The sequence below is a fragment of the Lissotriton vulgaris genome, chromosome 9, assembly GCF_964263255.1.
Source record: "Lissotriton vulgaris chromosome 9, aLisVul1.2, whole genome shotgun sequence".
Taxonomy (NCBI): Eukaryota; Metazoa; Chordata; class Amphibia; order Caudata; family Salamandridae; genus Lissotriton; species Lissotriton vulgaris.
This window is the reverse complement of record NC_141697.1, coordinates 839,504,055-839,531,287: the sequence shown is the minus strand read 5'-3', so window position 1 is coordinate 839,531,287 and position 27,233 is coordinate 839,504,055. Positions and strand designations below refer to the sequence as shown.

The 27,233-nt window shown below is 41.5% G+C and overlaps 1 protein-coding gene and 1 long non-coding RNA gene across 4 annotated transcripts in view; one reads left to right on the top strand and one right to left on the bottom strand.

The window, feature by feature from the left end:
* LOC147692342 (inositol-trisphosphate 3-kinase A-like) overlaps positions 1 to 27,233 on the bottom strand; it is a 913,921-nt gene that overhangs the window by 575,561 nt on the left and 311,127 nt on the right. For all 3 annotated transcript variants that reach the window (XM_086938574.1, XM_086938575.1, XM_086938576.1), the window contains exon 2: positions 17,911 to 18,662. In XM_086938574.1, the coding sequence (XP_086794700.1) occupies positions 17,911 to 18,399 (489 nt within the window). In that variant the 5' untranslated portion in view covers positions 18,400 to 18,662. The remainder of the gene's footprint in view (positions 1 to 17,910; positions 18,663 to 27,233) is intronic.
* LOC147692345 (uncharacterized) lies at positions 6,865 to 8,781 on the top strand. Its single transcript, XR_015300024.1, has 5 exons — positions 6,865 to 6,940; positions 7,489 to 7,565; positions 7,701 to 7,798; positions 7,909 to 8,023; positions 8,549 to 8,781. It is a non-coding gene; the product is annotated as an uncharacterized LOC147692345 (long non-coding RNA).

Genomic DNA, 27,233 nt, shown 5'->3' with positions numbered 1-27,233 from the left:
GATTTACACACCTCTCACAATCCATGTCAAAAGAGAAAGGCCGCGACAGGCCAGAGGAGGTGAATTGGAGGAGAGATGGGCCCAACGCTATCATTGGTCAGCCTGATGATGCCTGGCAGGTCTGCAGGGAGAGCTGCCAAAAGCAGTCAAACTGGTTTTGGTCTCCCCTTATATCCCCATAATTATCCTGGTGAGAGTGACATTGGATTCTTACAGCCTTTCCATATGAGCTAATGAGTTTTGCAAAGGGGCCTACATGGGGAATGTATCTATGTATATGGTATTTCTATAGCACAAACCGCGCTAAAAGGCAGCAGAGAGAATATTATGTCCACAAGGAAAGATGAAACAATACCTCCATCTTGAACTACATTTTCTATGGAAGGGCACAATCCACATAGCAAATGAATGCAGTTTGTGTGGTTTAAGTATGCAGGGCTGAACTGGAACACAAAGCAGCCCTGGCGAATTGGCAGACCAGCCCATGTACTGTGCATAGCGAGTGCACCAAACAAGCCTGACCACTTCAAAAGGGGTTGTGACTTGTGAGGGTGTTCTCCCTCCAAGAAAATGTGGGAAAAACGGTGCATTGTACAACACATTTGTCATTATATATCCTATTGTATTTGCTTTTGAATCATAGTAAATGATGACTATAGAGTGCAGCAGGATTCAACAATCTGTGTTCGGGCCCGTCAATGAGGGGGGAAGGGACAAGCGATTGTCTAGAACTAGGGATCTAACACACCCTCACACACACAAACAGCGCCTTCGATGCAGGGGGAGGTCAATATTCATGGGGGCCCTATTTGATGAACATGAAAAGCTAACTTTAAAAATTATTAGGACCCAGCCACTGGACGGGCACTTTCACCATGAGTTAAACCTCTAAGGGGACAGCATGGGACCCCTGTAATGTATGGCATTTGTTGTAGGGTCTCTCCAAGGAGAGTTCCAGGAGCCCATCTGCATGGGGAGCAGAGAGCGCATTCCGGAATCCTCCAGCACTAGCAGCAAAGTTGGCTTCGCCTTCTCTGCTGCTGAATTACAACTAGGGCTTTGTAGGAGCAAGGAATTACATATATCAACTGAAAGTCTGTCTCTCTTTTGTGGCTATGTTAGGCACTGGCAGAGCGACTGCTGTCTAGATCCGGAAGCACTGTGTACCCAAGACTCTTTGAAGACCTCTTTCCTCAATCTTTCCTATGTTTTTTTACCTTATTTATTTCACCTGAAGACTCAGTAAGATGAGAATAACTGTGCTTACTTTTACAGCATTTAACCAATTAAGAAATACTTTGAAAACACAAAAAATAACTACATAAATGATCATAAAAATGTGTATATTTAATTTTTCCAATCCCTGAGAAGAGTATGTGTTAAACCTATTTTGTTGTATTCCAAACACTGATTTTCAAAATCAAAATCAACTGCACTTGAGGCATTGTCTAATTGTGTTTGCTGTTCCAGTTTAAACAAGGGTGCCAAGCCAGGTTTGTAGTTATTAGATACACAGAAAGATGGCAAATGGCCCAAGGGCATAACTGATGTCATTAACCAGTCCTCCTCTTTTAGCCAACATCATGTTGGATACTGGAAGCTACAGTTTTATTTATATTCCTTACAAGCATGGCCTTAAAAATCTCTGCTGGCATAGGTTTTTTTTAAACACCAGAGCCCAATTAACGTATAGGCTCTGTGATGGGGCACACATTTATCAGTGTGCTCCAGGCACACATTGGAACAGTGCGGTTTATTACAGTGAATGAGCTGTTCCCAGTGCAGGACCAAACTTTTGTCTATTTATTTTTTAAATTTATTGTAAAGGTTTTCTAGAGCACGAACATGACCCTAGCAGGTTACAGAGCGTTGTACATAGAGGCAAAAGCATGAATAAGTTCAGTACATTAGATATCAGTAAAGTAATACCACATAGAGTAACAATCCAGATGAGGGACCAGATAGTGGGCCGATAGTTCAGTTTCACAAAGCGTGCAAAATATTTCCAGTAACTTTCAGCAAGACAATCATAAAGTGAGTAGTCGCAACAATGACAAGTCTGAGATCTGCCCTGCTAATTTAGAGCCGGAAAGGCCCTGGTGTAAAATAGGAATCTACCCACCAATCATAAAATAAATAGAGCACAATAAGTTGGGGTAAATGTCAAATCAGTCAACACAGGCACTTTTGAGAAAAAAAATACAAGTGCTGAAGTTAATGTTCACTCAGGAAAAGCCATTTGGCCTTTTTCGTGAAGGCAGCAGTGCAAGGATTGACTCTAATCTCAGTAGGAAGGGCGTTCCAAATTCCAGGAGCAAGGCCGGAGAAAGCATGTTTGTACGTACTTTTCTTTTTGAATTTGGGTGGTTTCAAGAGTAGAGTGGACGTGCTTCTTAAGTTCTGACACGGCCTGAAAGAACAAGCTTGTTCGCCAGATAGGCCAGAGTGTTGTAGTGCAAGGCTTTATATGTGAGGCAAGCTATTTTAAAACAAATCCTCACTTCAATAGACAGCCAGTTAAGCTGAAGCAGGTCAGGTGTAATGCAATCATGTTTTTTTGGAGCCAGTGATGACCTGGCCGATGCTTTGAGCGTGGCTCTGAGAGGGGCCAAGCCAGCTTTAGGAAGCCCCGCAAGGGTCACCAGACCATATTCAAGTCATGAGATCACCTGAGATTGTACTGCAGGCTGTATGTCTTCAGGCAGAAGTTAAGGCTTCATTTTCTTCAGGTTGTAAAGATGAAAGTTGGCACCCCTAATAGTGGCATTGATATGGGCTTGCATATTCAGGAATTTGTCCAAGGTAATGCCTAATGATTTAGCGGAATCACCCACGTGAGGGATGCAGTTAAGGGCTGTGAGCTGTTTTATCCAGTCAAGAGTAGGAGCAGAGTTCTTTTTGGGGACAATCAGCAGGAATTCCGTTTTGAGGACGTTCAACAAAAGATGGTTCTGTGCTAGCCATTGTTGAGTTTGCAAGAGACCCTCATTTAGAATTTTAATGTCATCTAGAGAGAAGATCGTCAAGTATTGTTGTGTGTCATCCGCGTACATATGGTAGTGGATGTTAGCATGGTTCAGAATGACAGTAAGAGGTTCCATAAAAAGGTTAAAGAGAAGAACTCCAATCCTGACCGGGGTACTGGATGCAAGGGACTGGTTAAGTTTAATCCTTGGTGAGCGGTTATGTAAGAAAGAGGTAAACCACTTTAGGAGTGGTCCTGTGAGATCCATCCTAAGTTGAAGAAGATTAATCAAGTTTTCATGTTTGATGGTGTTGAATGCAGAAGACAGGTCCAGAAGGATCAAAAGACAAGGGACATTTTGATCAAGGGACTTCAGGGCGTCATCCACAATGTGAGTTAATGAAGTTTCAGTACTATGCCCTGCTCTGAAACCAGATTTAAAGAGGTCAAGTAGTTGAAATTTCTCTATATTGTTGCAGAGCTGCTTGTGGACACATTTCTCAAGCAAGTTGGCAAGGGTCATGATGCTGGTGATAGGTCGAATATTGTTCAGATCAGATAAATCCGGGCTTCCTAGGGATGGGAGTGACTTGTCCCATTTTAGCTCATGGATACTCCCCTGCAGGAGAGATTCATGAATGATATTTGACCAAAGAGGTAGAATGGCCAAGTTAAGGTCTTTAAAGAATTTAGCAGGTAGTAGATCACTGATGTGATTGGCCAGTTTTATAGTTGCCATAACGTGGAGTAGTTCTGTGAGATCAGGCAGGAAAAAAGAAATTCCAAAAGGAGTCATTTTTGGGAGCGCAACCAAGAAGGAAAGAGTCTGCTGAGGGAATCACAAGCTCAGCTGATGATGTGGCATAGATTAGAGGCAGCACCATGGGAGTGACAGGTTGCACCTCCAGTTTAATTTAACTAGATTTATCAGAGAAGTGCCCTGAGAAGTCCTCCCTGCTAGGAAGTGGAGTTGAGGAAGACAGGTTGAGGTTGGAAGAGTGATTTTCTTGACTTTTGATAATTTCAAAAAGCATCTTGGGTCTGTTTTTAGCGCCATCCAGCTGCACCCTGAAATGGTCAGATTTGCCAATGCATATATTTTTGTTGTAGGCGCTTCTCATTTTCATTAGTGGTGGAAGGCTCGTTTCTACAGAGTCTTTCTGATAGCCTAAGTTTATGGTGATCGTCATTAAGGGAACCATTGAACCAAAGTTTGGATGGTTTGAGAGGAATCCTTTTAAGTTGTTTGGCGCAATCGGGTCAAAGATATTAGCCACAGTGCTAATGTAGCGATCCGACAGATCATCAAGGTTTGTCAGGTTAAGGGGAGGCTGAAGTCTATTCAAAGTGATGGAAGTAAGAGCATGTATGTTGATGTCTCTCACGTTACGAGACCATATTTAGCTTTAAGAGGTTGTCCCTTTCTGCAAGTGTTTTTTTCCAGTATGTGGAAGGCAATTTAGTGATGATCCGACCCGTCACAAGATAGGATGTCAACCAGTTGAATGCTATTGTCTCTAGCAATAATGAGGTTGAGGGGTCCCCTTTGTTGTGGGTAGGTCCCTCACACCTCTGTGAGAAGTTATCTTCCTAGATGTCATTCCTATGTACACGAGTTTACATCAGCATCATATCATGTAAATAACGGCTGGAGACTTTCAATTTGTATGATGGTGCTGTTCCCGTGGTTTAGGGAGACCCAGATCTATATGCTAAGTAGGTTCTGTAAAGTGGCATACTGAACAATACCCACAGGTGTAGTGTCCCATAAGTGGCTCCATGCTCCACAAATAGATGAGCACTCAACCACATTTGTACGTTTGTACTGGACAGTGGGGCATCTCTCAATTATATCTCAGTTGCAGAATACAACAAAATGGATCCATGACCGCTCCTGCATAAATCTGCAGTGCGAGTATACACATGGATGTCGCAGGAGCCACTCCCATGCTTAGGACAATTTCAAACCTCCCTCACATACAAAGATAGAACTATTTCAGCTTGCGTTCACGTCATTGAAGGGCCTTAAGCTGACTGGCTCCTTAGTTTGCCAACAGCAGAACGACTTCAACTGGTGGAGATACTATACCGAGTGGATGATGAACCTGATATTGTTCACAAGTTTCCAAAATTGTTTACAGGATTCGGAAAGATGACCAACTTTCAAGTTTGTTTGCATATCAATGAACGGGTGATACCTATAGCTCAACACCACGGAAAAATAAAATTTCATCTTCAACAGCCGGTGGAAGAAGAGCTGCAGGATCTTCTAAAGTCGGATATCATTGAAAGAACTTCTGGTCCCACTCCCTGGGTCTCTCCAGTAGTCATAGTGCCAAATAAAGGATCTGAAGGCAAAGTCTGCCTATGTTTTGACATGAGAGCGCCCAATACTGCCATTGGAAGGGAAAGACACCTTGGACCTCATATCAGTGATATGATCACAAACTTGAACGGTGCACAAATATTTCCCAAATTGGATCTTAACTTGGGCTATCGCCAGCTCGAATTGCATGAAAGGTCACGATACATTACCACATTTCTGACTCATCAAGGTCTATTTAGGTACAAACAACTCCGTTTTGGAGTCTCTTCCGCCGCTGAGATCTTTCAGGAGGCAATCAGAAGAGTTATCCAACACATTCCCAACACTCTAATTCATAGTCACAACATCCTTGTGTTTGGTGCAACTGTACAGGAACACAATAGAGCACTGGATCCAGTATGTCATGCATTACTGGAAGCAAATCTAATGCTCAACAAAGACAATTGTGAGTATCACAAATCTACTTTGAAGTTTTATGGACACATCTTCTCGGGCACGGGGATGAGACCAGATCCTGAAAAAATTGCAGCGCTGAACGACACCCCTTGCCCTCGAGATGCTGGAGATATGCGGTAATTTCTAGGAATGGCAAGCTACTGTGTGCGGAATATCAAGGACTATGCCACTATCAGCTATCCACTGAGGAAACTGGCCAAACAAGGTCACACATTCCAGTGGTCCACCAGCTGTGATCAACCATTCCACTCGATCAAAACAGCTGTTGAATCATCCAAAAATTTGGCGTACTTCAACTCTCGTCTGAAGACAGAGATCACCGTGGATGCCAGTCCGGTGGGACTGGGACCCATCTTGGCTCAGTATGACAAGGAAAGGGACCAACGCCACATAGTGGCATACTCCCAGCCGGAGAAAGAAAGTCTTGCAGTAGTCTGAGCCTCTGAGCACTTTCACATCTTCATCTATGGGAAACATTTCACAATCATCACGGACCACCAAGCTCTAATAACCATATTTGGAAATCTCTGTGCCAAAATGCGATCAAGAATAGAGTGCTTTTTCTGAACTTCAATTAAAATATAAACTCACAACACATGATTATTTCAAATATTTACAGATTTATAGTTTCTTAAACTCATTATCTTCTAATGATCATCAGGGTTTTCAAAAGATTTTACTGATAGATAGTCTTTACTCTAAAAGAAAAATAGGTTATTTTTATAATGTACTCATGACTTATCTTCCAGATGATTTAACTGTGGTACAACAGAAATTGGTTGCAAAATTAGGAGTGAATGATGTTTTGATGAAAGAATCGATTGAACTAGCCAACGCTATTTTATTTTCCGGGTGATCTCGAACCCAACACTATATGGTTATGTTCGATCTGTATTATATACCTGCTAAAGTCAAGAAATGGGGGGTTACTGTCGGTATTTGTTGTAATTGCCGTACTTTGATAGGAGCAGACGCAATACATATGTTTTTTTCATGTACCAAGCTATCTACTATACTATCAAAAATTCAGAAATGTATTCAGATTATATTAGAGAGAACAATAAATCTCACCCCTGAACTGATCTTATTTGGACTATCGCGCCTTTTTTGTAAATATAAATAAGGTGAGCATTAAGGGAAACATGATACCGCTACAGACCCCCATTTGAGGCCACGACAACAGACACGATCAGGTAAGAGACTAAGCAGGCTCATTAGGAAAAGCTGCGCAGATAGAGATAGACGCTTTAATTTACATGAAGCCATCGTTAAATGAGGCTTTCTGTACCTCCGTTGATAGTTTTCCCGCACTGCAAGCGAGGTTAAAGATCACTGTTTAAACTAGATAACCCACGCTATAAATCAGCAACTATGAAATACCAATCCCTCACGAACGTATAGGGTGTAAAAATAAGATAGAAATCTGATACTTTATATAACGTCGGTGCAACAATAGTTTGTTATCACGCTTGAAACCAAGGAGCTTTAACTCTTAACATCGAACATGATAATTAATCATTCTTGATGTTAAATACTGGAAATCCAAGAGTCCACTTGTTAAACTATACATGGCCATTATTTAAATAAAAAATGTTAGAAATAAAGCCATGTCTCCCTGTGTGTATATACACAAAAGGTACAGAGCATTTCACTAACTTCGATAGGGCACGGTATGGTGCATAGGAGTATTAAAATTACAACTAATTAATATGATGCTATGGTTTTTTTCTGTTCTGTTTAGACATCAAACCAAGGAATAGGAGGTCATCTATGCCCCTATCCACCTGTATTGGGAACCTAGAGCTATCAAACCATAAGGTATTATCTGAGTCCAATTTTTGCTTGTTCCGTCGATGTCATATTTTATTTAAGAGAAAGAACCACTTAATTAGGTTTGTCTATTAGTTGTGATTAACTTCGAGATTCTAGCCTCACCATACCCTGCATTTATAGGTTCAACCCAAGGCATCGCCAAGTGTAAATCGTTACCTTCTAATTTTGGCTGACTACAGATGCATTATCGCACATGAAACATAATCATCCAAACCACGGTCAGTATATATTAAGGTATCAACCATCTACAGCATTAGATAGTACTATAGGTTTGTTTAAACAAAACAACCGGTCATAAAGCCTAACAGTAACATATTATGTTCTGCAGTGTGCATCTCTTGAAACTAACACCACAAGCCGAAAGTCTACAGATCAACACATCTCGCATGTTGACTCAAAGAATATAGAGAAATAAATTAAAGGCACGGATTTCTATCCATAAGGTAACCATCACAAACATGTACCTCTATACCAAATAAATAGCGCACACACATCCTGATTATTACATCTGCATTTTTCTCTCTCTGTTTACCTTTTATTAAAGGACACGACATTATTTCCAAAGATTTGCCTACAGAGATAGTACTTAGACCCAGATTGATCTGCTAACACAATCATTTGGGGTAAGAACTTGACGAGAAGTGTTATGAAAGATAAGTTCCTTAGCTATACCCAACTATAAGATCCTTATATTTCGAATTATATATGTTAGGACCCTATAGAGACTCATAACATACCCCTTCCCTTATAGACATATTGATCCAGGAGTAAAGTTATAGTCGTCATCTAAAAATGTTCAAAAACAGAATTTAATCTATACCTCAATATGTCGCAGCCAGCATTCTGAGTAATGTACTCCAAAGCCTCATGTAGTTAATGAATGTAGCCTATAGTCTGTAAATGTAGTGCACACAAACTGTAATCATATGCTCTATACACAGTTGTAAATATATTTTATTTCTTTTTAGAAATATCAAGTGGTTCTCCAGAAGAAGGCGTGAATACGCCGAAACGCGCGTAGAGACATACCATTAACTCCACTTGCTTGGTCTTTTTATTTGTTTTTTAACATATGTGTATAAACTGAAACTATTGTCATTTATAATATTGTAATTTGTAACATCCATGAGAAATGAATTATATGATTTTTTAACTATGTCAGCGATCTAAATAAATATTTTGTGTATTTTTAATAAATGAATCATGAACAACACTTTTTTCTACTGTTAATATTTTGATGTGCACTACATTAGATGTTCTATGTTGTTTGGCTACAACAATTGATGTTTCACAGTACCTGCTATCCCCTCAGGACATATTAGTTGCCTAGGATAAGTTATTTATATAATCTTATTTGGACTATCAACAGACTCCATAGAAAAAGAACATATGTCCTTGACTTTTATTATGATGGCTGAATTTCGTGCATGTATCACTCAAGTATGGATTAGTCCCAAACCACCTACCTTCTCGATGTGGAGGGCTCGCCTACTAGCCAAATTTAATTTTGAACTCGCAATCTACTCAACAAAAGGGCGAAAAATGAAAAAATTAGGGATGAAAATCTGGCCTCCGATACAACAATGAACTCAAGGGGAATTAAAGTGATAACGTTTTTTTTTTCTTTTTTGAAGTAACTATGTCAAAGGTTATTTTCCCCTTCTCATGATTCTCTTTCCTTTCTCTGCATTACTGATTTTTCTAATGGAGAATTTGATTTTATGTTTTCATGTTTTTTCGAATCTTATGATGTATAATGAGATATTCTGATTTGTTTACAAAGAAATCAATAAAATAAAATTTTTTAAAAAAAGAATAGAGTGCTGGGGACTTCAGCCTTATTTATGAAAAGTGACGCATCGCTGCGTGAAAACAGCGATGAGTCACTTTTCATTGCGCCTTCTTTGCGACATGCTGGATATGTCATATTTACAGTATGACGCATCATGTCGCAAGGAGTTACAGATACGTTGGTATTTCTGAACTATCTGTAGATGCAAAAATGACGCACTGCTAGAGTGTGTCACATTGGGTCATTTCACATGGGCAAGTCCCATTTCAAATGTGTGTGCCTGCGTCACTCTTATGTCTGCTGTGAGGCAAGCGTAAAAAATTGACGCATTTGCTTCCGAGAAGTGGCGCAGTGAAACCTCGTAGATTTCACTGCATCACTTCTACGAGGCTTACTTGCATCAGAATGCCCACCCTGCATACATTATACCTGGCGCAGGTATAATGTGGCGCAGGGGTTTACAAAGTGATGCAGCTACCTAGAAGCGTCACTTTGTAAATATGATGCAACCTTGTGCTTTTTTTACGCCGCTGGTGCGTCACAAAAAGTGACGCAAGGGCTCATAAATAAGCCCCTTCATCTTTAGGAATAAACTTACAGTATCATTCACAAACCTGGAAAAGCAGCCAATCCAGCACACTACATGTTACAACATCCCAAGAAGTCATCAAGCTCGAATCCGTTGCTGGCGGAGGAATATATACACTTTGTGGCGACTCAAGCAACACCACCTGCATCATCGGAGCCACAGTAGGTGATGCCACTTTACAGGATGTGTAACATCACATTCAGACAAACAGTTGGATACACCTAGAAGAGTCTGGACACAAGAATCAGGTTGATGGCCATGAGCTAGCTTCTTCCCGACATGTAATAGTGGAACTGTCCATCGCTAACATGCCCTTCTTTTAAGAGATAAAAGGATTGTCTTTCCAAAGCAGCTACGTCAAGGCATTGTCAATTTAGCACACAAAGGACACCTGTAACCATGAAGAGAGCATTGAGAGAACGGGTTTGGTTCCCTTCTCTTGATCCGATGGTTGAAGTCACCTTGAAGGACTGCTCGCATTGTCAGTTGGTCAGTAGAGAGGAACCACCTGCACCACTACAAATGTCAGAACTACCGGAGGGTGTGTGGCAACATGTTGCAGTAGATTTCTTTGTTCCCATACAATCTTGCACATACATCCTCATCATAATGGATGAATACTCCTGCTTCCCCGTGGCTCACCACGTATCTTCAACCAGAGCAGCCACCACCATACCAGTGCTAGGTGAGGTCTTTGAAGCCTGGGGAATTCCCTAGGTAGTCAAGACAGACAATGGCCGTTTGACAGACAAGAATTTGCCGCATTTGCAAATCATCTCAGTTTTCAACATCGGAAGATCACACCCCTGTGGCCACAGGCCAATGGTATGATCAAAAGATTTATGGCTACTGTGAAGAAGGCCATACAGCAAGCAGAACTCTCCAAGTGAGACATTCAAACCGCACTGAACGAGGTGTTAAGAGTGTATCGAACCACACCGCACAGCACTACAGACAGATGTCCAGCAACTTTGATGCTGGGCCCCACAGTGCGCACGAGAATACAGAATTGGGAAGATTCCACTTGTTGTAGGAGTCAAAATCCAGTGCATGATGATTTAGCAGCAATAGATGGTGCTAGAAAAGTCAAGTTGAAAGAATATGCGGACAGTCGTCGGAGAGACAAACTATCACCCATCAAAGAAGGGGAGTGGGTACTTGTCCGACAAGAAAAACAAAGGAAATCTGACAGTCGATATCACGCTCATCCTCTGCTGGTAACAAAAAGGGACTATGATCATGGCTGCATCAGATGACAAGAGGATAACGAGAAAGGTCATGCATTTTCAGAGATGTAAGCCATTCACAAGAGAGACATTAGAATTACCAGAAAGTGCAGCAAAAGGGGACACTCAGATGACAGGAAGTGAGCACGTGTCTCCTTTTCTTTTGGCTGAAAGTGAAAGACCGGATCAAGATGCTGCCTGTTGGGCACAGCGTTTTCATCGGAGGCCTACATGTCTAATTGAAGAACTGTAACAATGTTCTTTTTTTCCATAGTTGCCTTGTTCTATTGTTTGGTGATATCAGTTCAAATTGGAGAAGGCGAGGTGTAGTATCATGGCAGATGTAGAGCCATGGGCGCTAGAACCAGGGACTGGAACCTGGGAGGTGGAAAGAGGAAAAGGGAAAATGGAAAGGGAGGAGTCAGATAGGGGCAGAGTTTTCACAGAGAAAGGAATGATTATGAAGCAGCTAAAATAAAGATACGAGAATATGCTACGTGTCCTTGTCGTCTGTACCAGGCAAAGGACATGACACTCCTTTCCTCCCTGCTGATGCTTTCAATCTCTTGCCATCCATCCATCCATCTGGAGATCCATCCTCTCACTCCCCTTTGCTTCACTCGCTCCCTCCCTCCCTCATCCACTCACTCTTACTCTTAAGAGGCCCTTCCTGTGCCTGCTGAATTAACCCCAGGGAGCTAAAGGAAGTGACAGAGGTGCCTGCAGCACCCCTGGGCCTTCAAAAATTGGCTGATAGAATAAAGAGCTAGTGCAGCCCAGATCCATCCAAGGATCCATTTGCGCCTCCCAGTGATACTGTTGCTTGAGGGGCTTGCCCGGGGACCCAGGCAGAGCATTTCGGACAAAAATGCAAAACAGTACAAAGTGAATGCAAGTTGTAGGAAAGTAAAACTATAAAGAATATAAGGGTGTGTGCTCAAAAGGGTGAACTCTCACACTGACACAGGAGAGCACATTATTGTGTCCGTTTAACAAACTATTGTAACTGATTTGGGACATCATTATAACTTTGCACCACTGAAGGTGGTAATTCACTCCAGCTTTTTTCAAGATGATTGTGAGGGGCTCCATGAAGAGATTGAAAAGAGACGGGGAGAGGATCGAGCCTTGCGGGACCCCAAGTGTGACTTTTGTTGGCTTCGAGAGACAGAAGTTGCTTTTAATTTGTTGCGAGCGGTGTTGAATGAAGGAGGTGAACTATTTTAGTACTGTGCTATTGATGCCGGAGCGCTTCGACAAGGTCTCCAGAAGCGCTGGATGATTTACTCTGTCGAATGCCACAGATAGGTCAATAAGGATGAGTAGGCAGGCATCACCTTCATCTAAAGCCTTGTGAATATCGTCAGAGATGTTGAGCGTAGCTGTTTCCGTGCTACAGCCTTTCCTGAATCCTGATTAAAAGGTGTTGAGCAGGTTGAACTCATCAATGTGTTTGTTGAGTTGGTGGAGAACGCATTTCTCCAATGTTTTTGCAAGGAATGGGAGGTTGGAGATAGGTCTGAGGTTGTTAAGATCATTAGAATCTGCCCCTGGTTTCTTGAGAATGGGTGTGATTTGTCCAAGTTGAAGGGAATCTGGGACACAGCCTGAGGTGAGAGAGGCATTGATAATTTTTGTCCATAAAGGAGAAATGGTGCGGTTGAGTTCTTTTATAATTGGAATGGGATCCATAGTGTTTTATACTAAAGACCTAATTTTCCGACATTAGCTCAAAGTCGGACCAATGCGCATTGTTTTTTAGCTGGAGGCAGGCCTGATTGGTCAAGGGTGGTTAAAAGGGGGCAGCTAAGAGGGAAGGAGGGTTAGCGGTTCGGATGAAGGATTGATCAATTTTTTAGACTTTATTAGTGAAGAAGGTGGCAATTTCTTCACATCGCTCACTGGTGGCTTTGATTTCTTGAGAGGGAGTGCAGTTTGATTGGCTTTTGACAATGTTGATCAGTTCTCTCGGTCTGTTTTTCGCCAGATCTAGACGCCTTTTCACTGAAAATGTGTTTTTGTATGCCAGCCTAGCAGATCTAAGTTGTGCTAGGTGTTAGGTCGAAGGGTTTAGTCTCCAAGACCTTTCAGTTTGTCTGAGTTGATGCCTTTCCTCATTCAGATCCACATTAAATCATGGTTTAGATTTGGTTTGCCTCAATTGTTTGAGTTTGAGTGGAGCAAGTTGGTCTAAAACCTCTGTCATTTTTTATTTAAAGTGTGTAGTGAGGTCAACGGCCGTCCATGATGAGGGTTGGAGTTGAAGATGGGTATGAATCCTGGATTCAAGTTTGGATAAAGGGACTTCTTTGATGTTTCTGGTCCAGTGTTTAGGTTTGTCATCACAAATAGGTTGGTGGCTGACAAGTGTATCAATCTTGGGCAGAATAAGGTGGTGGTCGGACCAGTCAATGGGAGAAATCGCTCTCAGAAAGACCAGTTCATTGTTGGTAATGATTGCATCCAGTGTTGCACCTTTGATGTGAGTTGGTTTATTGCAGAGCTGCTTGAGGTTATATATTTCAAGTAGGTTGCATAGGTTCTTGACAGTGGAGTCTTCTGGGTCATTCCAGTGAATATTGAGGTCACCCAGGAACAAATCTTCAGTGTCTGTCATGGAGAACCATAATATTAGGTCTGTTAGTTCTTTAGGGAAAAGGGTAAGCTCTCCAGGAGGATGGTAGATGGTGTGGAATTTGATGAACGATGTGCCCTTGGCAGTGAGTTTGACACCCAGGTATTCAAACGATAGGTATTCTGCAGGTTTACGTTTGTTAATCTGTATTCCAGCTTTGTGAAAGATGACTAGTCCTCCCCCAGTTTTGATCGGCCTGTCTTGTCTGATGACAGTGTACCCTGGAGGGGTGAGAATGTCAAGAATGGGGGTGGAGTAGACATTGAGCCAGGATTTGGTGAGGAAAGCGATGTCAATTTCTTCAGCGAGTAGAGCTTCAGCAAAGTCTGTGGTGTGTGGTGCTGCTGATCTGCAGTTGAGGAGCATGCAAGAGAGACGACGGGGAGCCTCGATGATGGGGGGAGTTAGGTGGATAGAGGAGTATTGAGAAGGAGGTCTAGGTGAGTGGACAGTTTTTGGGATTCTGTTAGTGCCGATAATAACAGGGATGGGGAAAGGGGCTAACTTCTGGCTCAAAGCAAGGTACGGGTTTCTGATCTCATCAGGTTTCGGTATCGAGAAGGGTTGCGATCCCGGTTGGGTCGAAGTGCCTGATTCGCTGACGAACTGGAGGGTCGTGGGGTGCCCTGTGGGGCAAAGGGAGAGGTTTTGAGTGGGGTCGGAGCAAATCTACCCGGGGCAGAGGGAGCACGGTGGCTTGGTCCTGTTGAGAAGGTCTTGTTGTAAGTATATGAAATCAGCAGCAAGGGAGTTAATTTTCAGCTCCATTCTGTTCAGTTACTGTGCTATTGAACTGAAATAGTTTAAGGTTTTAGGCAGGGGCCGAGAATGACTTGGGTCTATGAAGGGAGAGTGAGAAGGGGTCAGGGATTGGACAGAATCAGTGGGATTAGGAGAGGGGAGAGGTTGGATGCGGGGAGCCAGATTAGTAATGCTCCCATTCAAGGAGTTCAGATGAGTAGAGGGTCTGCTGTCCAAGTGAGGAGGGAGAGAAATTCTAGGTAGGAAGTCAGAGTTCTGGGGAATGTCAATAAGATTGGTGGTGGAGGCAGGTTGTGTATGTGGGTGTGAGACGGCGGAGGGGGAGTGTGCAATGATAATAGGGGGTAACTTGTCTGCTGGATTGGTGTCGACGTTGGACATGGGGATGTCACAGGGTTGTCAGTGAGGTAAGCGGTGGAGACCGGTTGTGCCTGTGGATGTGGAACATCTGAAGGGGAGTGTGCAGTGGTAGTAGGGGGGAGAGTGACCACTGTATTGGAGATGACGTTAAACAAGGGGGGGAGGGTCTGTGTTGGAGGAAGAGGTAGTTTATGAGGGAGGGTTCAGATTATCAGGGGTCGAGTGGAGGTGCCTGCGGGGATTTCAGTCACGGGAGGGCAGAGGTTAGAGTCCGAGCTGTCAAGATCTAGATCAGTCTTGTGGTGTTTGTTAATTGTGAGTTTGTTTCCTGGTGTGATCAGTTGATGTAATAATTGTGGGTGTTTGGCGGCGGAGAGTAATGATAGGGGTAGTGTGATTGTAGTGAGTGATTGTGGATGTCCATGAGTTGAAGAGAGGATCTTCAGTGCAGGGAGTTTGGATCAGTTCCATGTTTTTAGTGAGGGTGATGGGGGTAGGGGAGATATGGTTTGATGGCTCAGTTGACTTAGCAAGGAGAGAAGTGTGGGGAAGTGGCGGTCAAAAGTGGTGAGGTGGGGGTCGGTGGCCTGTATGAGAATGGTTCCAGTGCTACAGATGGAAATGGTGAGTTCCCCTTTGAAGGTCGGGGAGATGGTAGTGGAACTTTTTTCACCATAGGGAATGATTACTGACTTGGCGACTTGAAGGTGAAGAGAGAAGGTGGTTTTCCATTTAGTCGGGCGATTTGTGTTGAAAATGAAGTTAGTTTTCGTGTTGCCGTTGGTCGCTGTGTGGTAGTTATCTACAATGAGTGTTTGCTGGTGTTGTTTTAGAGTATATGCTTGAAGTTCTTTTTTGCATTACTGGTCATTTTGTCTGGGTAGTTAATGGACCAGGAGTTGGGTCCGTAGTGCACGTGATTCGAGTTACAGTGGGGTTAGGTGGGCGCATGGTTGAATGATAGAAATTCCGAGATACAATCAGGGCTCAAGCCGAAGAAGAAATGCTGAGTCACAGTCCGGAATCAAGCAGAGGGCAGTGTGGTAGTTATCATACAATTATATGCAGTATATACAATAAACTCTGAAGTGCCACATTAACTGCAATATAAAACATTTATAGCAGTGTATATCCTATACTCACAAGAGGCCAGGCCTAACCAACCATGTTTTTACAGTAATCATCATTTGGCCCAATCCAGGAGGACATCCAGGTAGATTGCAATCAGTTTGAAACCAAGTGTGCCAGGGGGGACAGACCAACCTTTCTAACACAGTCAGGGCTGAAAGTATCCTAACTGTGCCTTAGTGCAACTTGACTGAACTAAGATGGCCTCCCCATAAACTAGCCCGTGATGTGTCCTGTCTTACTGATCATATATTTAGAATAGGTCTTGAATCGAAGGGTCCTTGAGCAACACAGAAGAAAAAAAGTGGTGACCCATCACATATCCCCTGACTGGAGGTCGGTGAAAAGACCAATGGTAGCTTGGGTAAGCTCCTCCCTGAGTAGTGTTTGTGGCTCCAGACAACCAGCAAGTAGATTAAAGATCATCAGCTCAGAGTAACGCGCTGATGGTAGTGAAAGTAGTCAGCCCAAAACCTCATAACCCACACCACCTCAACCTCTCTTTGGCGTCGCAGCCATTGTGTAGTGCTGCAAGACCCAGGGGAGGGGGGCTCTCCCTTAGGCCTCGTAGTGATGGTGACCATGACAACAAATGAAGCACCCTCCTGAGCAGCAAGGACATGTTGACTATTCTTTCCTCTACCCCGTCCCTGACCTGTGCACGATGTTAATCATCACCCCCACCTCCCCAGAAAATGTACCTTGCCCTTTGAAGTGCGAATTGTGAGGCAAAGTCACACCTCGCTGTCAAAAAGTGAATGAATGGGGAAGGGACACAAGAGAAGCACACAGCATGGACCAGGATAAAAGTGACAGGCATGCTGTGTGGTTTGTGGCAAACTTATAAGGTGAACGTGGGGCCCTGGGCAGCTGCTCATGCCCAACGAAGGCCCTGTTTGGGTCTGGAGGCAGGTCAAGTGCAGAGCCATTATAGGTAGTGCTTTTGCGCCCTAATGGCCTGGCCAACCACATAACGAAGAGGGGAAATTCTTTTGTCCCCTAGTCCGCCCCAACCATGTCCCCTGTGTCCTTCCACTCGAAAATCTGGGGGGATATTTACCCAGCGTCCTCCCCATTTCCTACCCCCACGCTCCAATGTGTTCCCTATATCGCTGTACATACCTTTGTGCATTCCCCGTCACAACTGTCTATGCCTCCATTGTAATTCACAGCCTTTCACATCACTTCCCAAAATGAAACTGATTTCCACAGCCCCCACTATACCTCAAGGCTTCACTTCACTACTTGCACAGTTCCATGAAACTATTTTACAAAGGCACCGCACTTTAAAAAACAATTAAACTGACTGTGATTTTCAGGTTTCACCCTCACATTCCCACACTGAAATATGGTTGCATCCCGAATTCACCTTCTTCTACATTTTACATAGCTTGTTACCTGGAAAAAAACAAATAAAATACTGCCGTGGTTAGTCCTCAGCCTTTTACCCAACAGAGGAGCTTTCTTCTGCTTCTAGATGTTATGTGAATAATACTCATGATCTTACTGTGCAAGTGAGCTTTCTCCGGCTTCAAACTATTATAGGGTTAATCTCCAGCGTTTTATCCTGAACAGGTGGTTTGTCCTGCTTATAAACTTTATATGGTTAATCCCCAGTCCCTTACCCTCCATAGTAGCTTTGTCGATCTTCCAAATTTAGACATTAATCCCCAGCATTGGCCCATCTGCTGCTCCTAAACCTTACATGGTTAACCCCCAGCCTCTTATCCTGAAGAAGGATTCATCCTACCAATACAGCTCATGTTACATTTCTGTGTGTCTAATCGTGCAGTAGTACATGTGCTGACGTAATATTTGACTTTTCTTTGGCCTCTTACCTTGCGGAGGAGTTTCCTCCTGTTCCTACTCCTGTCTTCATCATCACTGAAGACTTCATCAGACTCCTGGGAAGAGTAGACGGAGGAGCAGGTGGAGGTGCTGGAGTGAGAGCGGTCAGAGGAGTGGAGCTGCTTCTTCTGTCTCAGCAAGTCTCTGTTAAAAATCTCGCCTGGGTCCATGGTGTCATCTCTGTCACAGGCATCAGAGCTCCTGCGTTGGTGTTGACATACAGCAGCTTTCTCCAGCCTATAGTTTTCGGAAAATACTTCCATATTTTGGAATCCGGACTCAGACTTCATCAGCGGCTTGGCCATCTTTAGCTGGCACAGATCTTTTCTGCTCTCCTCATTGTCAGGCTCGACTGGAAAAGGCTCCTTGGGTTCTCCCAACTCATTGCCATTTTGTGGAATCACACAGACATCTGCAGCATGTGGGCACACTTGCACCTCAGTATCATTTGTTCCCTCTAAGCAGGGCTCCAGTTCCATTACAGCTGCCCGGGGTGGCAAAGCTTACTCAGTGCTCCGTGTGTGTTTCGAGGGCACGACTGCTGGTTTAGAATGTTTATATAGCTACACAACTGTTCCACTTGCCCACAGACTCTTGAACTGCAGCTGTGGAGTGTCTTATTGTCCTCGGCCAATACTGAGATCAAGAATGCGCCTCCATCACAAGGACACACCGTGTAGACTCACAAAAGGCATTGCCAAATTTCACAACTTCCCCCACAGGAAAGGGCTGGGAAAGGACCCTGCAAAATTAACAGAATATCATTAGCAATCTAGGTATTGTTCATGTCTTTGAATGACAAGGATCAAACCTTTAAATAGTTAGCAGTATGCAGTAATACATGTAATTCTCTGTCAAACACTTTCTGTATTTCGGATTATTTTCGGAGCACTTAGTTCTTGAGGTTTCAGAGTCAATAGCTTTAGGTCAGAGTATACTTTTTAGAGGAGTCTCCACTGGTCGTGGATGTCCTCATGCAACATGGCTTGTAGGTATGCAGCCCCCGTAATGGCAAAGGTTTGGAAGAGATGGCTTGGCACGTTGCAACAATGGTCCTTAAGTGAGTGGCCTCTCCATGACACATTTTCATCCATGATTCCAATACTAGACTATGGGCCTTTTTTTAAGAATGGCAGGTTAATCCGCCATGTTTGATGCACCTACCGGTCGAAGTTTTGTTTTAATAAAACTCTTAAAATATGAGTTTGTTATTGAAAAGAAAACCATCACTGGCCAAGCCCGGTTGAGAGTTTTCTCACAGCATGCAAGGTTATTCCTTTGTTTTCTGTTCGGGATCTCTGATGGTTCCCAACTGAAATAATATGTATGTCAGAAAGACGGACACAGGTTGAATGTACGCTGATCAATGACCCTTTGGCAGATGGGTGTCGGTCAAAGATTTCGAGCATAAATCTGGAACTTAGGACGCCTCTAAATGAGGCAAGAGAGGGCGGAGCAGGGAAAGGTCAAGCACGTAGTTGAGGGGGAGGAGTGTCATGCTGGTAGTATACATTCCAACCCTGCTGATGAAGGAGGTGGGCTACTCTTTTGAGGCAGGCCTACTACCTACAGATTCAATCCCCCCACTGACTTCTTTTGATAAGCCATGGGAAATTTCTTCTCATACCCAGTGAACATATGAAATCAAACTACAGTGTAATGAGGATATCTGAACATGACATCTATTCTATTCTATTATATTCATAGGTTTTTATTGAGTGCATGGCTACCCAAAACAAGCTTACCGGTGCTAAATAGCACTTGCTTTAGTAAAGAACGCTTAGACGTATAGATAGGTTCTACTCCAGTCACCCAATTAACAGTAGTCATCCAATTAACAGGAATCTTTTACATGTGCCCAGCCAATGAGACTTTAGGGGGGTGAGGAAGGGTGTATGGTTCTCCTAACTCCAACACAAAGCTTATTGTATATTGTTCCCATGTGTTTTTGTTATAACTCTGCTGCCAACATTCCTGCACCTTCCCAGTGCTCTAAACATTATAAGGTGATATTATAACTCTCTTAGGCCTGATTACAAGTCATGAGGGCTGTCTCGTTGGTGGGATACAGCTCAGTCTGAGCATGAATGGTCTTGTGCTGCAGGTCAAGTGGGCATAATTGTTGTGAATGACCCTAAAGGGGGCATTACGGGACCCATGTCTGATGCCGGGGCACACCTTTTCCCATAACAAGTCAGTCAGTGATAGGGTCCGGTGTAGTTTCCTGCCATCTCACCCGTACTTTCAACCTCTGCAGAGATCTTTCAGCATGGAGGGCTCTTTGTAAAAATGGTCGCTCTTAGTACACCTCAACTGGCCCTCTAACGTTACCATCCTTTGCCCCCGTTTCTCACTCCTTATATTGTTGTGTTGGTGGATGTGACCCCCTTGAGGAAGGACACATAGGAAAATTACTCCCAACTCAAGAATAAAGTAGTCCATTGGCTAGCATCCAGGGTGAACGTTCACCAGCCTCACACCCAGATACTGGCAGAAGAAATCATAATGGCCCGTAGGGTGGGCTGGATAGGCCAGTCCCACAACCATCTATGGGTGATTGCATAATAGTGAACTTTAACAACCCTGCACAAGCTGGCTCGATCCTTCACGTCCTGGGGGGAAACGGTGCACCAATGGACCGCATAACTGTTCTTCCTTTGCGCTTTTTCTTTCCCCCTTTAATCTGATGCCCTGGTTAGGAGAGACTGGGTAAAGGTTCCGAAAAAGTCACGCCGTGAGCTAATCGATCGCTCCACCTTAACCAATACTGCTATCTTACAATTAAGCAGCCACTTTCTACCCTTGAGTGTATGTATGTATGTATGTATTGTGCACTTGTATAGTGCAGACTGGCACCCAAAGGGTATCCTGGCGCTCTGACTGAACGTAGCTAAGTACATGCATACACAAATTACGCTGCTCTAGGAAACAAGTAGGTCTTCAGGCTTCTCTTAAAGGCTAGGAGTTCGCCATGGCTCCTCAATGAAAGCGGGAGAGAATTCCACAGATTAGCAATGGCAAAGCTAAAGGAGCGGCCACCCATCCTTACCCTCTGAAACCTGGGAACTGTCGCCAGGCATGCGGAGGAAGAGCGTAAGGTCCGGCAGCTGGAAGACTCTGACTGACTGGGCCCTACTCCCACCTCTGACACCCTGAACTGTTACTCGGAACCAGGACCCAAATACCATGAGTCAAGACACTATTGCGGTTCTTAGTTGGAATAATGCTGGGGTACAAAGTAATATTTTAAAGGAGTGGGAACCCAATATACCCTTGCAGGTATGGGCAATGAAGTTTTCAAAAAGAAGGGGATTACCTACAAGGGATTTTGTTTATCTGAGGATGTAACAATTTTTGGTGACAATTTTTATCTCACCCTAAACAGTGGTGAAACATAGAATAAATCAAAATGAAAATACAAAATGATCACAATTTATCTAATAAATCATAAATCATACACGGGGCAACAAAATATATTTCAAAGAGACATTCATATATTTAATATGGAGTACAAAGTAAGCTCACAGATGCTGATTGGCTGTGTATGTTGAAGAACTTTGACTTTTTTTATCTACAGGTAACGTGGGATACTGAGGGTTATTTACATCTTGATGGTTTTTCCTCATACTCAGATACCCGTTCTTCCAGTGGGCGGGCTAGTGGTGGCCTTACAACTCTAGTAAGCTTAATGCACAAATGTAGAGGTCTTAAAGCCTAATTACAAGACTATTTTGGGTACCCTTTTAACATTTCCCAATAAGTGCAGACTGCTTCTTATCAACTTTTATAATGCAGTCACGTTGAGAAATGAGCCAGATGCCGTTATTAGTCTCTAAGCACTTATTGGCGATTTTTATCACGCTGAACTCCCTTTTACTATGATTATGGCTGCAAGGGATTTTAACTTGCACCCATGTCACTCTTGCACAACTTACAGGGATTCTGATTCTGAGGGCTCATTTGAAAACCAGGCGCATTTTAAATACACTCGCCAAGGTGACGCTGCGAATAGCTTCATATCGGAGTTTAACTTAATGAATGTAATGCCTAGTGAACTACTTGAGAGATTACCTACATTTAAGGTGGGGGGGGACACTGCACTGTGATTGATTACATCTTTGTTTCTAGCTGATTCTTTCCTGCACTCTAAGATTTCAAGGTCTTAAGGCACAACCTGAGCGACCTTAACACGCTAACAGCCTTATTTTAATAAATCCTTGGAAGCAGTACCCCTTTATAAGAAGCCCATCACCTTGACTGATCAGGGTCGAAGGGTGAGGTGGGCTAGTATTCTTCCCTTAGCTTTTGTCCAAAACCTGATCACCTCGTGTAAACCTGACTTTTTCTCTTGTTTGTCCGAAGACGAGTCACCACAGAGAATCCTGGCGTCATTTTCTAATATTAGCAGGTTCATCAAATCTGCTCTGAGTAAAACTGCCCCATCTCTGGCAACATATGTAGAAAGATGGTTTGATAGCCGATGTTCTAAATCCTATAAGGACCTCTGGAACCTCATAAGCTGTGGAATCAGCACCCATCAACAAAGTATTTCTTTGTAATTGCAAACAATGTCCTTTAGAGCAATGGTAAAAATCCGTATCAAATGAACAGGTCCGCGCTTGGCGATCGTATATTTTCAATTCTTTATTTTGTTTTCACAGTAGAAAAAATGATCCAATTCACAATGGATTTTCTTTTTTTCTAGCCAACGCGTTTCGTCTCATCAGCTGAGACTTCTTCAGGGCTAAAAAACATATAAAAACACTTTGTAAAAAAACACTCATATATACATTTACATATTATTTACAGCAAAGATTATCACACATCTATATACAAAAAGATTTTCATTGAAACAAGAAGAGACTGTCCAAGTTATTTACAGATGTATGGTGGGCTATGTTGCTTGCTTTTTGTAAAAAGGAAAGCTCCACGTATATCTTTGAGAAAGATATGTTAGATATTTAAGACATGGATCATTTTCTGCACAAAATTACCATGTCATTTAGAATATTCACCAAACTATATTGGTTCCTCTGTAAACAAACCTTATGTTTGTGCTTGTAAATTGATCTTGTATATTCAGCACATTAGAATTTTTCTACACAAAGCTTATCGTTTAATTTTTACAAAATGAGTGTCAGAGAAGATATTGCACTTAGTTGTAAACAAGACACCATATCTAGTTTTAACATAAACCGCTTATTAAAATCATACCTCAAACACCTGTCTTTATGGTATGTAGTATGAGCTGGCGAGTTCTTAGTATGCACGAAAACTTGTAAAAGATCTAAAATGTATATATAGGTTATATTGAAACAATCAGCTCATAAGATGTTTTGAAATTACAAAGATCAATATTGACAGTCTATCAACTGGCCCACAGCATAAAAAACAATATTCTGTCGGACTACATGGCTATATCAATAATTCCATGGTTATCAAAAATGCAAGTAACTTCCATCACAATAAATCATCCCGAATATCCTGGATAAGACATTTGAAATATTACTAGACAAAGCTATACAAGAAGTAAATTCAGACTTTTGTTATTGCAAGTCAAAACAAGCATAGAAATTAATAATGTAATCCGACCAACAGTGATACTGGTGAATTGTTTTTAATTGTGTGAAAAATACTAACACAGTCATTAAGAAGGCAGATATTGTGATAGAATAAGTACCTGTCATATCGGATGAATATTCAGAAATGACTGTTTGAAAAGAGAGAAAGTGAAAACATCTATCAGACAACAATATATTAAGGAGGTATATGAAAACTGATATCTTCCAATATTGTTATATAAAACAATTTGATTCAACAAAAAATATTTGTTGAATCTAATATTAAACAAGGAAATTGGGAATGCGACAAATAATGAAAAAATCTTAGTTCCACCAAAAATTGAGGAAATGTTTTCATGTATAGAATGTTTATATAACGTATCACATGGTATATTAAAAACCCAAATATCAAAGAACGTTTTGGCACCATTTATGCACTACAACGCACGGTGTGTTATAAACCACCAATAACATAGGGCATTTGAACCAGGGGAATGTATTGCTTATAACGTTCGCTTTTGACACTTATCTTCTTGGTGAACTTGTATATGTGGTCGGATATAATCTCAGTCATTTAATATATGAATATAAAAATAATATGTGTGAAAGGGATCAATTCCGTAAGAGAGTAAAAACTAAATAAGTTGCGTGATGTATTCATTTAAAACGGCACCCGATAGAGTCTTAGTTACATTTGCCAAAAGGACGCTAGTCAGAATAAGCCGATCCTAAACACTCGAAAGTTGTCAGACATCTTGTAATGTCTTGCTACTTGACATAACGTCCCATACAATTAAAAAAAAGATAAAGGAAACGTATCTGAAGTACCATTACCGAAAAGAACAACTAGTACAAGCGAGTAATAAAGAAAGATAAGAAAACTGTCGACTAAATAACGCGGCGCATCCAGTGGTGAGACTTACCTTGGAAACGGCATGGTGACCTGCTAAAGCGAACGGCATGGATTCAAAAGTAGCGAATAGAGAGTTTGAAGGACCACTGGTTTATATAGGTGGATAATTGAATGATTAATTGCACATGTGAAATGAAGATTCAGTAAACTCGAAAAAGCGGAAATGAATGTTGGAGTGGGTAACGAAGCAAAAATGGCGGCAATCTTATAATGCCGGCAATACATATCCTGAATGGACGTCTCCCTCGATCGTCATAAGCGCAAAAATGTATAAAAGGAAAAAATAAGCAAAAAGAGGCAAAAACCTAATAGTGTATAGTATAGTACTAGATTACACAATTTTAAATTGAAATTCTAATTATCATAAGGTCTCGAGAAAAGACCTAAATTTATCGAGTAATTGCAGAGAAGATCATATATTAAACAAAAAAGGGATGTCCGTAATTTGATGAGGTTTATATCGATCGAAAAAGTTGTTGAGAAAAGGAAGTTGAGCGAGTACAGAGCGTATGTTAGGCCCTCGGTGTTCAGAATAAGAACTATCAGATCAATGGTCTTAGATGGACTAATACGGCGGCCATCTTGGAACGTGGATAGTCAAATTCCATGCAATTGACCATCTGCAGACTAATCCTAGAGTCGGCAATAGAGAACATGATTTGAGACAATTAGAATCCACATGGATTTGCCGTCTGAGATGTGTACAGTATGGGATAAATCAGAATAATGAATTCAATCATTTTTTATGATATTCTAATACTGATCTCCATTTTTTCTGTAAAAATGTAATGATTTACAAAGTTGTTCTTTCTGCTAAAATGATTTGGTTAGTGAACAATTCTGTTTTACTGATGTATATAATGGTTATCTATAATGTTACTTTTAATTTGACACAGTTTGCACGGTATCAGGAATGACTGTTTTTTAGAGAGAAACTTTATATTTTACTGTATATTATTTTGAGTAATAATAATCATCCTTAACAACACCCTCACTACTTCGTTTTTATTTAAATATAGAATTTCTAGGTATCATTCACTTCAGGGTTCCTTTTCTCCCTTTCACTGCTATTTCATCTATATCTCTTATTATGTATAATTTTGGCCTATCATGGTCTAATCAGAAATATTTGAAGGAATTTCTGTATTTCTCCTTGGGAAGATTTTTTCCTTATATGCTTTACTGGCTATGACTACCCATAATGTTTTGATTAATATTATCCTTTTTTGAATAATTTTGGTCTCCGATCATACCATACATTAACCACATTATTTTTGACTATGGTGTGATTATATAATAAATTAGATGACATGCGACCTCGTTACTACACGTTCCAAGATGGCCGCCGTATTAGTCCATCTAAGACCATTGATCTGATAGTTCTTATTCTGAACACCGAGGGCCTAACATACGCTCTGTACTCGCTCAACTTCCTTTTCTCAACAACTTTTTCGATCGATATAAACCTCATCAAATTACGGACTTCCCTTTTCTGTTTAATATATGATCTTCTCTGCAATTACTCGATAAATTTAGGTCTTTTCTCGAGACCTTATGATAATTAGAATTTCAATTTAAAATTGTGTAATCTGGTACTATACTATACACTATTAGGTTTTTGCCTCTTTTTGCTTATTTTTTCCTTTTATACATTTTTGCGCTTATGACGATCGAGGGAGACGTCCATTTAGGATATGTATTGCTGGCATTATAAGATGGCCGCCATTTTTGCTTCGTTACCCACTTCAACATTCATTTCCGCTTTTTCGAGTTTACTGAATCTTTATTTCACATGTGCAATTAATCATTCAATTATCCACCTATATAAATCAGTGGTCCTTCAAACTCTCTATTCGCTACTTTTGAATCCATGCCGTTCGCTTTAGCAGGTCACCATGCCGTTTCCAAGGTAAGTCTCACCACTGGATGCGCCGCGTTATTTAGTCGACAGTTTTCTTTATCTTTATTTATTACTCGCTTGTACTAGTTGTTCTTTTCGGTAATGGTACTTCAGATACGTTTCCTTTATTTTTTTTTATTGTATGGGACGTTATGTCAAGTAGCAAGACATTACAAGATGTCTGACAACTTTCGAGTGTTTAGGATCGGCTTATTCTGACTAGCGTCCTTTTGGCAAATGTAACTAAGACTCTATCGGGTGCCGTTTTAAATGAATACATCACGCAACTTATTTAGTTTTTACTCTCTTACGGAATTGATCCCTTTCACACATATTATTTTTATATTCATATATTAAATGACTGAGATTATATCCGACCACATATACAAGTTCACCAAGAAGATAAGTGTCAAAAGCGAACGTTATAAGCAATACATTCCCCTGGTTCAAATGCCCTATGTTATTGGTGGTTTATAACACACCGTGCGTTGTAGTGCATAAATGGTGCCAAAACGTTCTTTGATATTTGGGTTTTTAATATACCATGTGATACGTTATATAAACATTCTATACATGAAAAAATTTCCTCAATTTTCGGTGGAACTAAGATTTTTTCATTATTTGTCGCGTTCCCAATTTCCTTGTTTAATAATAGATTCAACAAATATTTTTTGTTGAATCAAATTGTTTTATATAACAATATTGGAAGATATCAGTTTTCATATACCTCCTTAATATATTGTTGTCTGATAGATGTTTTCACTTTCTCTCTTTTCAAACAGTCATTTCTGAATATTCATCGGATATGACAGGTACTTATTCTATCACAATATCTTCCTTCTTAATGACTGTGTTAGTATTTTTCACACAATTAAAAACAATTCACCAGTATTACTGTTTGTCGGATTACATTATTAATTTCTATGTTTGTTTTGACTT